Raw genomic sequence first — 12,650 nt, 5'->3', positions numbered from 1 at the left:
TATGTTCTTTTACTTCGGTTATTTACCTCTCCAGTAATCGCCGCTTTAGCTCGGGTGGATAGGCTACGTAGATGTAATGATCGGGCATTTCCTCGTTCGAAATAGGTAAATTCTCGTCCCCAGGTTCGCCTTTTCTTCTGTCTGTTGATCTACTCTCCCCGAGACCACTCGGATCGTGTAACGGTGACGTAGCCGTGTAATCTCCATCCGTGTAGTCCATACTTCCGGTCCCGTCTAATCTGTCTTCCTCCGCTGAACTGACATATCAAAGTTCCACTTCAAATATCATGTATTCTTAATTGTTTAGTCTTTAGTGTACGTTGTGCAAAGAAAAATCTGTTTCATGATAAAACCATGATAGGAGGAACTTGAGTGGCACCTTTGATAATCACTTTTTTATACTCAATTATGATTGATAACTCTCGTGACGGAATACACTGTTTACAAAGATTCTGCTAGTGATTATAGGTTTCGTTACGCGACAACAGAGATTTTTCTTATTTTTTTCAGTCGCGGATGCGTTACGAAACTCTGACGGCTACTATTTATATCTCTCGAAAATATTTCATTAACCTCGAGTATTTTCGTGCGCCACGTATGATAATGTTGACAATTCACCGACTTTTTAAATATTTTCTGTACGCCTTTTTAAATCAAAACAATCTTTCTATCATTTTATCAAAATGGAACACTGTTGTGTGACTAACTTATCTTTTAAATCGAGCAAACAGATTTTAATTAAATATTTTCAATAACTTCGACCTTTGTCCCGAGTCTCCCCAGTCTTTAAGAACCGTCCTGAATCAAAATCTTGTAATGTGAAATTTGTCATTTTGTTAAAAAAAAATAAGCCAAAAATAATTCTGCGTCACGTGCGATATGTTTTCGAATATTTTCCGACTGGTCGTATCTCGCGTGAAATTATTCTTGCTCGTCTGGGGTGCCGACATTCGAGCTATATAATATCTTTTATCGTTGCACTTTGGTAAATAGAGGCAACAAAAGATAAGAGGAACGTTACGAGGTAAAAATAATTGATTCGACGTACGTACTTGAATAGGACCCAAATGACATAATAGCAAGCGTATATGGAGGAGGAGAGTACGACCAGAAAAATGGTCAACAGGTACCAAGGTGTGTGCCTTTGCTGCCTTTTAGTGTCCTCCCAGTACCTGTCGCAACTAAGGTACCAGCATATCGCGCGATTTAATTCCCCTGGAAAAACAATCAATCATTTGACTCGTGAAATTGATTGCAACAATTAATTCGTCGTAATTAAATTTTTACCTTCGATCTCCTGGAAATCTCGAACGGATAAGTTCGTCAGTAGTCCGGCGATGCAATCGCGAACCAATATCTGTCGATCACATTGGACAACAATAAGATTATTATTCCAATAGAACGGATCGATTGTGTTATTTAGAACAAGCGAGTATTATTTCATTCTACGCTACCACTTTATACTACCAAGCTGTCGTTCACGATGATTAGCGTGGCGCTAGCCTACGCACATTGGATAAGAGTGCTCGTATTACGATACTTGTTTGGGTTTTGAAATTTTGCAACCATCTTGTAGTCGCGATGCTGCAATAAATGACTAATTATCGCTCGGTGACGTACGCCGCATGTTTAGATAACATCAACAAACTAAGCGGAATAGTGTTAGTTCTTAAGGTCGCTACGAGGAATTACCTAGTTACAAGATTAATGCAAGAAAATTATACTCCATGGATCGAACGTATCAAGGTTGCTTTATATTATTCGTTCAGACAAAGACAAAGTTCGTATGATTTACCCTCGGACGACGGACCATGGGGAGATCCCCATATCAACTTCATTTTCTAAATTTTACCCTTTTCCTTTGCGAATCATTTTAATAACTACGACTTTGTTATCACTTCCGTTGGCGAAGTGATAAATAGCTTGTCTGAACAGATAATATAAATTTTCTTTCAGGGGTCAATAACCTATTCTTAATTACAAGATTAGTTAGAGAGTACTCGGTAGACCCAAGCATGTTAAGGAGAATTGATACTTTGCACTGTGATCTTACGTAGATTCTGAATTCTTCAGGGTCGGTGGAACGTCTTCGCGTTCAGATACCTATCATCTCTACATCAAGAATCTTTCTCATCTTAATCATCCTGTTTTCTCAGGATGTCAACTAACTTCGCACTGCAGCTTCAGCTTCTGCAGCTCTTCCGGCTTGCAGTTGGACTTGAGTTTTCTCAGGTGCAGACCTTTGCGCCTCTGTTTCTTGTCGACGGCCGGTAATGCCGCCTCCACCAAGTTCTCCTCGTCGTCTTCGTCGTCCTCCTCGTCCTCCTCCTCTTCGTTGTCGCAGGCGTTGCTCTTGTTGTCGGGTCCAGCGATCTCCACGTGGTACGCCGTGCCAGGTAGACGATGATTCTCGAGCGCCCCGCTGTCCTCTCGGTGACAGTATCGTTGGATGTTGGTGACCGCCACACCCCCGGACATCGTGCAGGATTTCTCCACCGGATACGTCGACCTGGAGAGTCCTCGCGACTCGCACGGCATCACCGAGGTGGAACGTTGCTCGGTATTTTCCTTCCACACTTGGATGTCCGTGGTGTGGTGGGCTGCCTCGTCGTCCACCAGGGAACTCTCGAAATCCCGGTTACCCAGCACATCGCATCTCATGATGTCGCAGTAGTCCGCGAGGCACACCGCGTCCTCCGCCTACCATTTCATTTATAATTGACACACTTGGCAAACTCGCCTCCTCCTCGTGCATTTTAATCGACTCTCTGTGCTCGTTCGAATCGGTTCTCGTGAAAATTAAAGGCGCTTCCGCTGGGCCAATGTCACCGAGACTGTGACTTTGGCTATTCAGGGTATGTAGATTAATCAAATTTTTGGAAAACTTGAATATTCAAAGAATATCACCATTTTCCCTAGGGAGTTCAGAGTTCAACTTACACTGTGTTGATTCCATTATTCTGTTTTGCATTTAATTAATCTTCAAGTGCAACTTATAAACGAACCTTGTAATGAACACGATTCCGTTATAACAGCATGCATTTCCTGGTTCGCATGCCAGCTATAACGGAGCTTCAGGAGTTGCATTCTCTTCGATTAAATAGTGTGGCTGATATTATTCAACAGTTTCTCCGTCTGAATACTTTGCATTCGTTTAAGTGTTCACCTTTGTCATTGATTATTATACAAGCTAAATTCTGCCAGGGCAACACCTTTAATTTTCCATTTGAAACACTGATTAAATCGTTGAAAGGATTAAAAAAACAAGAATACATTACCGTGTTGACGTTGCTCTTGTGTCTGTTATCGAAGTGGGCATCCAAGTGTTTCTCCGCGTAGAAGGACTTGCCACACAGGCCGCACGTCCATTGGGACGGTCTGTGCTGGTGCTTCGCCTTCTGTTGAGGCCGAAAAATGTCGCGACTCTCGTGAAACGGGCACTCCAACGGCAGCTCTACTTGGTACTTCTTCAGAATGGGCATCCATCTCTGAAATCTCAAACAAAATGAATTACCACGTCGAATCACACGCGGCCCATCCACGTCCAAATGTTAATCCGTTAGAATATTTTCAGTCGAAAATTTCTTTACCTTCTGAACGATCCTCCTCACCACCGACGCTCGATCACGGGGGCATGATATTTTAAACACGCTCGGTCCTGGCCAGGGGATCACGGATAACAGTAACACTATTAAAACCTGCGAAACACGTAAAACGCAAACGTTCAACTCATCGACCTCCTTTTCCTCAACGCAGTCTGTATTTGTGTGCGTGCATGTGGTTCGTTTACGAAGAAACGCGTGTGCATCGGTGCACGCTGATCGTTTCAACGTTACACTCTTGTATCGCCCTACATTAGTGACGTCTTTCAGCCGAGTCATCAAGTTAGTTTGCGACGATCTATATACATGTAGAAATGAAACGGGCATTGAATAGAAATTCACGCACTCTGATGGTTTTGCTCATCCTCAGTCGGCGGCCGAGGTATACCCCTATCGTTCCGCGGGTCCTCCTCCAATCTCGATGACACAGAGGAAAAAATTGATTCGTAATGACGCAATCCGGCCGATGTGACGAATATACGCGACGACCATTCCGCCTGTCGATACACAAACACTTGTGAAAAACAACGATTACCTCGAAATGGAAGGGTTGGGTCTTCATTCATAGCCCAGATTCGTCTAGCGAGATTGACCTGGTGCGATGAATCCTAGCTGCGACACGATCCTTTACGCGTGTTCCTCGGGATTCACGGTCAGCTGGGGACGTAACGGGGGTGGCAACGAGGACGAACTATAGGGGTGAACGTCGACATGGCGTCCTAGTCAGCTTTCGTCAGGGGTGAATCGAGCAGGGGTGCTTCGACTTGCAACTCCCACACCACTAAACAAGAATTATTTAAAATTCCTTTAAAAAATCCTTCTTTTTTTTTATTAAAAAATATTCGCTCGCAGTATTTGCGCTCTGATTGCAGACGAATACTCGAGTTTATTTTTGGATATCTCAGGGCACATTAATTGTGTGCTGTCCTCTTTTATTAACATTCATTTATGAGCATGAGTGGGCAAAGACTCTTGCGACGGTTAAAAGTTTTGTAAACAGGTTACATCTTAGCGATGCAGCTTTTCAGACACAACACGTGTCTCGCGTAACTCATCGTACGGGCCTGCACGAGACGTCGGATTCGGCGTCGATGACGCTGCGCCGACGCGACGCATCCCGACGCCTCGGAAGCGTGCCGGGCGCAATCGGGTTCGAAAATTAAATGCGGCCACCGACCAGAGGAAAAATATCGTTTCCATTCGAACGCACGTCACGCCGCTCGTCACGTTTTAATTAACCCCCTCGATACTAAGGGTAATCATAAAGCAATCATTATGACGCTAAGTCGATTATTGTCGACGAACGATAATGCTTCAAAATCTATGAATCCTCTCGCCAGATGGCAAGAGGAGAAACATTTGCAAATTTTTCAAATACAAACGAGGTCCAACTGCATCGATAAAAGAAAAACAATGTGTCAGGTTGATTATTTAGCAGATGCCCGCGGATGAAGCAGAATAACAATTTGAAAGCTTTGATAAAAATCTTCTGGCCAACTTTTCTATCTGAAATAATTCACCGATGCAGTGTTTATTTCGGTCTCGGAAATCGTCGATTCGCGCGAGAAAAACAAAGCCATTACATAATCGAAGAATCAGAAAATCAACCTGCTACAATTACGTAACTTGCATGCAGTTGCATTTAACAAAGTTCTTTCGATATGAAGGTACGATAAAAAAAAAATGCACGCATATCGTTCAATCGGGTCGTGAATCAATGGCTACTTGAGCGCAAACAAAGAATATGCGATGATTGAGCATGGTCTGAATCGTTGACATCAATTTGACCCGACGTATGCATATCAAGGATCCACTGGCGTCTGTACGCATCGATGCAAATGATTTTCGAATCGTTTAAAAGAAATTGCTCTGTTAGAAGAAGGCTAGAGCCCAGAAAAATTGACGGAGGAACGAAGAGACGTGTGTCCTGAATAGGCGAAACGAGCGCAGACAAATTTGATAATTGGCCTAACTGTGACGCTTATGGATGGAAGTGTGTATCATAAGAAAGAGTTAAAGTACGCAATACAATATTTTCTGCGATACGCGAATTCGTTTCGGAGTGTTCCACTCGACCAACCAGCCGAGCCGTCCTCGAGAATGAGAAATCCTCTCTTCGCGGGCACCTTGTACACGCCTCCTTCTGCGACCACGTTCAGTGGGGGAACAGTATCTACAGGCTGGTTGAAGTTAAGCGGTTTGCCAGAGAATCCCGTAGTCTGTCAGTGAAAACAGTTACGCGAGCGAGGTCCGGTTTGTGAGTATCGTGGTGATCGTGGAATTCGGAGATCGTGCGTGCCAAAAGATCCCGGATCGAAGAGACAAACACGCCGAAATAAGAAAGATAAACGAGAAATCTCACTAACTTGCATCTAAGTGCATTTCGAGAGGATTCGTATAAAGGTTCGAATTGTTTTCATACGTTTCTATACGGAGCTGACCTATCGATAAATCGCCTCCATGCACGGTACACTTTCACCTGTCTGTTTACCACGATTTTCTATCCGCGCGACCGGTTTTTCTCGTTACCTTTCACGGAGCTCGTTAACCCAACAGGTTAGTCTCGAGTTACCTGCGTGATACGGGAAAATCGATCGACCGATCGAAACCGTGAAATTCCATCGTCGATATCGTAACCCTTTATATTAATTTTCACCACGATTAATTACCATTCGCAAAGTGGGTTATTTTTATTATTTAGGTGCACCGAACGATTGATTCAGGGAACATTGTGTCGTATCGGTTGCTCGGTTTCGTAGAACACAGACGTTTCACCAGTTTATCTTTATTGGATCCCTCGCGTGCTTTTTTCATTCACGATAGCCAGATAGGGCGGAAACGAAGGAACAACGGGTCAATTGCGTCCAGGGACGATACCGTAAGAGACCGATTGCAGAAAGCGAGAACGAAAACGTTCATTTGCTGGCGGTTCAAGAATAAAAGCCAGTGTTTGCCGGGAGTGAACGTACGTTTCGTGAAAGCGTATTACGTAGAACGTTATTTAAGGCCGATGCACCGATAGCCTCTCGGCTCCGAATGCACGTCGGTAGATGACGCTTTTCAGAAAGCATCGGTCCGGTTAATTAACATCGATTTCCCTCGGTGCCAATAATTAGCCAGACTGGGATATGTTTGCCAGTGAAAAAGGTTGTTATGTATTCAAATTCGAAAATAAGCCTTCATAAATATTCCTCGGTGTTATTGTCATCGTGAATATTGAAACTTTAAATTGTACACGATAGTGTTCCGACGTATTACTTGTCAGTCATTCAGAGTTGACTCTTGTACCGTTTGACGTGATAATGCAAAGAAGGAGGAAAAAGAAATCGGTGTATTTACGTTACGAGCAAGATAACATGTACGAGCGAGGTGTGTCATCGACGATAACTCGATGAATCGTACTTTGAACTGTTATTTATTGAACGGCAATTCGTCCTCACAATTATTACCACTGGCAAAGATTCGGTGCAAACATTCCACGAGAGATAAACGATGTACGCTCAACGCGGCTTTCTCGTCGTGTATAATATGTATACTTTTTATCCGGTTTGCAGCTCGTTATCTGCGCGGGTGAATCGCCCTTGGCATAATTATTCGGAAGAATCGTATCAAACGGAGCTCGCTGGATTTCGACGAAAAATTATCAGGAACTAATCTTATCATCTTCCATATAGTATTACATATCGTAGAATGATTGTTCATATTCATATTTTATTATGTTTCATGTTAGGTGACGCTTTATCAATGTTTCTTCATATTTTCTTGTGTTGTCATCGATGTTTACGACCTATTAGTTTACATCGCAGTAGAAAGCCGCTTTCACACAGAATAATTTTACAACGGATATTGTATGGTTTCCAGGGTCCGTAATTGCCTTAATGAATAGCTAGGAACGTTCGCGTAAACGGACAGAACGAAGAGGAAAAATCAAGAGAAGAAGTTGGAAGCATGACGAGCGTAAGGCAAATTCTTCGCTGCACCCAAAGGCTGATGCAGCTACAGGAGAGTGGGGCGAAACTTTTAAACCGGTCTGTTAGATGCGCGTCCACCCAGGCGCGACACAAAATCATCGAGGATGAAAACGGGAAAAAAATTTTCCCCTCGCCGTATGGCGATGTTACTCATTGCGAGATGCGCATTCAGGAGTTCATCTGGAGGAACATCGACAAACATGCCAATAAGACTGCTCTGGTAATTTCATTTTAAATATTTGAATTTTAGGATTTGTTTTTTTTTTTTTCTTATTGTTACTAAGGACTTGTTTCTGAGAAACTTGAGTTGGCATTGAGTCGAGTACGAGCTGTTCTTAGTGAAAGGAATAATTAATTCCGCTTGCATAGGAGGAGTAGGAGAGCTCGTTGCGGACGGTCTGAGATTAATCGAATGTATTATTTACGTCGATCGTAGACGGACCTTGCGATTACCTTACTGTTTTTACACGATGACGAATGCCACAATGACTGGCACTTTCACGGTCATTCGACGAAGTTACACGAAAGTTGAATGCTAAAAGAACATGCAAACAAATGAAATATTCATTGTTAATTATTTTTGAAATTTTGATCTTCGATCACTCTATATTATCTTGCAACCTGCTATATTTTTTCGGAGACACACGCGATAAAAAGTTGGCTACCCGACTTCCGGAGCGTCGCGTATGAATCTTAGGCAACTGAGCAAACAGCTGACACGGGATCAAAGAAACTTGCATTCACAGATAAAGATACGTGTCGTTGCGCACACAACGAGTATTACCAAACAGAAGGAAGTCATTCACTCTTGGCCCTTCCCATGGCATAACAAACGCTACTGTGAATAATTTCGAGATAGCGTCGCGTGTATACTCCCAGGAAATATGGTGATGCCCTAGTTTTTGGCCCTGATGGGGACCATCATCAGGATTCGATTTTATTAAATGATTTTTATATTTGCCTGGTTATTGATTTCCGTGCGAACCGCGTAATCTAATAAAAATCACGAGTGTCTTTATTGTGACATCGTTTTAGGTATGCGCGGTGACCGGAAGGAAGTATACGTACATCGAAACTAGGGACGCGGCTAATTATGTGGGGAGAAGTTTGTTGAACATGGGCCTGAAGAAGCGTGACGTGGTTGCCCTAGTGGCACCCAATTATCCAGAAACGATTATATCGTTCCTCGGCACCGTGGATGCTGATCTCATCGTGACCACTGTCAATCCATTTTACACAGCCGGTAAGTTAATTAAACTTTGCATTATACAAAACCGTATAACCTCTTGTTACGTTGTTTGCATACGAACGAACAGAAAATGAAGTAATAAAGTTTTTACAACGATCACCATATTTTTTTATTTGTATCTAAACGAGTCGTGCGAAGAGTTAAAATTATTCGGTTGCATGTTTCGAACAGATGAAATTAAAAGGCAGTTGAAGGATTCTGGGGCGAAGGCGGTGATTACCGTGGCGGAAATTGCACGGACCACGCTGGAAGCTGCGACCGGTGCGCTTCCGCCTGGATCACCCTTCATAGTCATCGAGGATGGTACTGGACCCATTCCCGAAGGCACTATACCGTTTAAGGTGAGAACTGTTATTATTATGTTTCAAAAGAAACTAAAAGAATGGATGGAAATGGAAATTCATAATGGGAAAGAAAGAATCTGTTTATTTCATACCTCCGAGTTAAGAAAGTTTGATTTTATAAGGGCTAGCAGCTGCTTTTAATTTCCATCTAATCAATCCATCGATTCGTTCTTTCTTTGATACAGTTTTATTGAAATTCGCATGGACGAAAATGTAGTCACTGGACGAATATTAAACTTAGGGAGAAAGAATTTATCAACGTGCCTGGGTAGCTCAATTGATAAACCAGTCATCCGGTTAACGAATCATCCGGTTCGACGATTCGAAGAGTCGATACTCTACGGGTTATTTCGGAAGAGTCTTCTCGCTTGTTTTTCTATACAAAAATTCGAGTTTTGAGGTGAAAATAGTAATGATAAGAAGAGGTACCAATCGAACGATTCTTTTTCCTTTATCGTTTTTTAAACACCCAATGTTCTCTTTTCATTTGTCATTCAATATAATGAAATTTTCGTAGGATCTGATTGAACGTGGCAAAAGTTTGCCTGCTTTAAAACTATCTGACGCGTCTATTCATGATATGGCGGTCTTGCCGTATTCCAGTGGAACGACTGGATTGCCAAAGGGTGTTATGTTAACACATAGAAATATTGTTTCCAATATGGAGATGGTGGATCGAACGGCTAAAGGAAAAATGTGGGTGGAAGCGTCAGGTAAAGAAACATTTGTTATTTATCATTTAAACGTGAAACAATGAAAATGGACATATGTAGTAAGATACGTAATAACAGTTTTTAATTTTTCAATTCTTATTTCAAGGTTAAACTATTTATGAATGCATCTGTTTTTTTCTTTTTCAAATTATGCGATAATATTTCATTTGTGCTGTTCGTTATCGATGACCTTTGGGTAGACAACATGGTACTTTTGCACGTGTTGGTCATTAAATTAGTAAGATAGATGACACACTGAAATAAATAATAATTCTCTTTAAAAACGTGTCTTATCACATACAACCATTTCTATTGATTTTCCATAGCACCTCCAGGCCCCACCTTCCAGGGGCCCCGTTGGAAGCAATCCATTTACTATGTATTTTTTTTTACAGAAAGTTTCCAAGAAATATTGCCCATGGTTCTACCATTCTTCCATATCTTTGGAATGAACGTAATCGTTTTACCACGTCTCGCAGAAGGCACCCAAATAATCACTGTCCCTAAATTTACACCCGAGTTGTTTACCACAGTTCTAGCCAAGTACAAGGTAGCCTATAAATGATCATCATCAAAACATGCATCGAATGCATTCTATTCGTATTTTATTCATAGTCTACAGGTCTGTTCGTTGTGCCACCGGTACTTTTGTTCCTGAATGCGTCGCCGTTTATCAAAAGAGAATACTTGGAAAACATGCATCACGTAATCAGCGGAGCGGCGCCCTTATCAAATCCGGACGTCGAGAGATTTTATGCGAAGTTTCAGATAGATAATAGTAAATTAAAGTTCTGTCAAGGTAAATTATAAAAATACTTCTCGAACATCTATTTTTTAACCTGTAAACAAAGCGTTATGTTCATATTAACGCTTGTTTTGTCAAGGATACGGAATGACGGAAACATCGCCAGCCATTTGCTTAGAAACGACTGGCCAGAAGCCAGGTAGCATCGGGAAGAACGTAGCCGGATGCGATGTTAGATTAGTCGATCCAATTACCAACGAAGATATTTCTAGTCCCGGTCAAACTGGTGAACTCTGGGTGAGGGGTCCTCACGTTATGAAAGGGTACTTAAACAATGAGGCCGCCACCAGGGAGATGATCGTCGAGAACGGATGGCTGAGAACCGGCGATATAGCTTATTACGATGAAGATTTTGATTTCTTTGTCACAGACAGATTGAAAGAGTTGATCAAAGTCAAAGGATTCCAGGTGAGGGAACATAAAACTTCGATTACGTATCACTCTTGTAATACTTCATTTTTTTTATCGGAGAAATTTAAATATCTTCAATTTACATGATGATTAGCAATTACTTTTTTTTAAAATGATATTGTAAATTAGTCGATGAGATAACACTGAATAACTAACATGTTAAAAGTTTCTTTGTCCATTTATTACGAGCACGATTATTTATTCAATAGTAATCTGTAAAAGTAGTTGCATTAATTACCTTAAAATTGTATTCTCATGTAATACTTGCAATTCTTGACCTTTTATTTTGTAATTTCGTAACAAGAGTTCGTCTATCACGGGACAGATATTATGCATTTATGTAACGATTATATTCTATCAATTTTTTTAAAGTCCATTCAGAGTGCATAGTACAAACAATCATATTTTATTGAATATTCTGTTGATGCTCGATGACCTTTGATAATTCGAAATTGTACTTTAATACTTTATAATTATATTCCATTCATCTTTGAATGATTTATTGCATTTATTTTATGTAAAGAAGCTGAATGCAAGATAATGAATATGATGCAATCGCATTTTTTTTACAATTAATGATTAAGATTGTAAATTTTGAACTTGACACGAACCTGTCTTAACACTTGGATGACTTAAAAAAAAAAGAGATTGCTATGGAAATTTCTGTAATATAATTCAGAAGACAATATTAAACATAGAGACGTTAAATAACAGGTAGCACCAGCGGAACTGGAAGCCTTGTTAAGAATGCACCCAGACGTACAGGAAGCAGCCGTGGTTGGTATTCCGGATGAAAGGTGCGGCGAGGTGCCGAAAGCTTACATTTTGCCTAAAAAAGACGCGAAACCAAACGTAGAGGACATTCAGAACTTCGTGAAGGGAAAAGTATCCGACTACAAGGAACTTCGAGGTAAAACAATTATACACCGCGGTGGGGATCATTCCTCAAGTAACGATTCGAAATATCAGAGTCCATAGTTCAGCGTGAACAATAGCTAGATCCGGTCACAATTGATCCTAATGATCGCTAATTGATCATAATCAATTTATGATTTCAGGAGGCGTCATGATCGTAAACAACATACCGATTAGCCCGAGCGGAAAGATCCTGCGAACGCAGTTGAAGAATCAGTACAAATAATGAACGTATCTCGGCGTATGTTTTCTTTAGAAGAGAGAATTTCTCGCGTCAGTTCTTGATTAACAGTTCACACGTTGACAATCATGACAAGAGAAACGACAATGCTATTAAAAATGGTTCTAGATACCATTCGTTGGGAAATTGATGGTCGTGAATGGAGAACCATGTGACTGTTAGTCGAGACACGGAAGAGGAAGCGTTAATTACGCTAATTGGCAAACAACCACGCGTGCAATCGATATTTTTTTACGGATATTTTACACGATGTTACACGACGTCGATGGTATACCATTTTTTTTTTCTTTTCCTTATCGATAAAGGCCTTTGCCATTCGTGAACGGTGGTCTAGATTTTAACGAAAACTCCTGCAGCGAGGGTAAACAACGTAAGAAAAGAAAAAAAAAAAAAAAATAA

The 12,650-nt window shown here is 41.2% G+C and overlaps 2 protein-coding genes across 9 annotated transcripts in view; one reads left to right on the top strand and one right to left on the bottom strand.

Moving 5' to 3' along the window:
* LOC117603430 (uncharacterized) overlaps positions 1 to 4,805 on the bottom strand; it is a 13,103-nt gene extending 8,298 nt beyond the window's left edge. For 2 of the 7 annotated variants that reach the window (XR_004581220.2, XM_076688106.1), the window contains exons 1-6: positions 3,591 to 3,912; positions 3,279 to 3,488; positions 2,170 to 2,700; positions 1,288 to 1,357; positions 1,053 to 1,215; positions 27 to 257 (exon numbers count right to left, since the gene is read on the bottom strand). Coding sequence is in view for 4 of the 7 variants with exons in the window: in XM_076688106.1 (XP_076544221.1) it covers positions 27 to 257; positions 1,053 to 1,215; positions 1,288 to 1,357; positions 2,170 to 2,700; positions 3,279 to 3,488; positions 3,591 to 3,881 (1,496 nt within the window). In the remaining 3 variants the exon portion in view is untranslated. The other 5 variants (XM_034322597.2, XM_034322596.2, XR_004581222.2 and 2 more) reach the window with 5 other exon arrangements.
* LOC117603429 (uncharacterized) lies at positions 2,832 to 12,650 on the top strand. 2 transcript variants are annotated; one of them, XM_034322595.2, is made up of 10 exons: positions 2,832 to 2,855; positions 7,464 to 7,793; positions 8,609 to 8,816; positions 8,994 to 9,163; positions 9,684 to 9,879; positions 10,275 to 10,429; positions 10,495 to 10,678; positions 10,764 to 11,092; positions 11,810 to 12,005; positions 12,154 to 12,650. In XM_034322595.2, exons 2-10 carry the CDS (start codon positions 7,551 to 7,553, stop codon positions 12,234 to 12,236), a joined length of 1,764 nt encoding a protein of 587 aa, XP_034178486.2. In that variant the 5' UTR covers positions 2,832 to 2,855; positions 7,464 to 7,550; the 3' UTR covers positions 12,237 to 12,650. The 2 variants fall into 2 exon arrangements, with proteins under 2 accessions (XP_034178486.2, XP_034178485.2); XM_034322594.2 differs by lacking the exon at positions 2,832 to 2,855 and adding an exon at positions 5,765 to 6,005.

Source organism: Osmia lignaria, chromosome 4 (genome assembly GCF_051020975.1).
Source record: "Osmia lignaria lignaria isolate PbOS001 chromosome 4, iyOsmLign1, whole genome shotgun sequence".
NCBI lineage: Eukaryota > Metazoa > Arthropoda > Insecta > Hymenoptera > Megachilidae > Osmia > Osmia lignaria.
The sequence above is the reverse complement of the archived record's forward strand: the minus strand, read 5'-3'. Positions and strand labels throughout refer to the sequence as shown.

Bases quoted from the DNA above. Each gene is read 5' to 3' on its own strand.
- LOC117603429 (XM_034322595.2), top strand. From the start codon at position 7,551: ATGACGAGCGTAAGGCAAATTCTTCGCTGCACCCAAAGGCTGATGCAG. The intron at 8,817-8,993 runs GTAAGTTAATTA...TGTTTCGAACAG, and splicing joins CAATCCATTTTACACAGCCG to ATGAAATTAAAAGGCAGTTG. The intron at 10,679-10,763 runs GTAAATTATAAA...TGTTTTGTCAAG, and splicing joins TAAATTAAAGTTCTGTCAAG to GATACGGAATGACGGAAACA.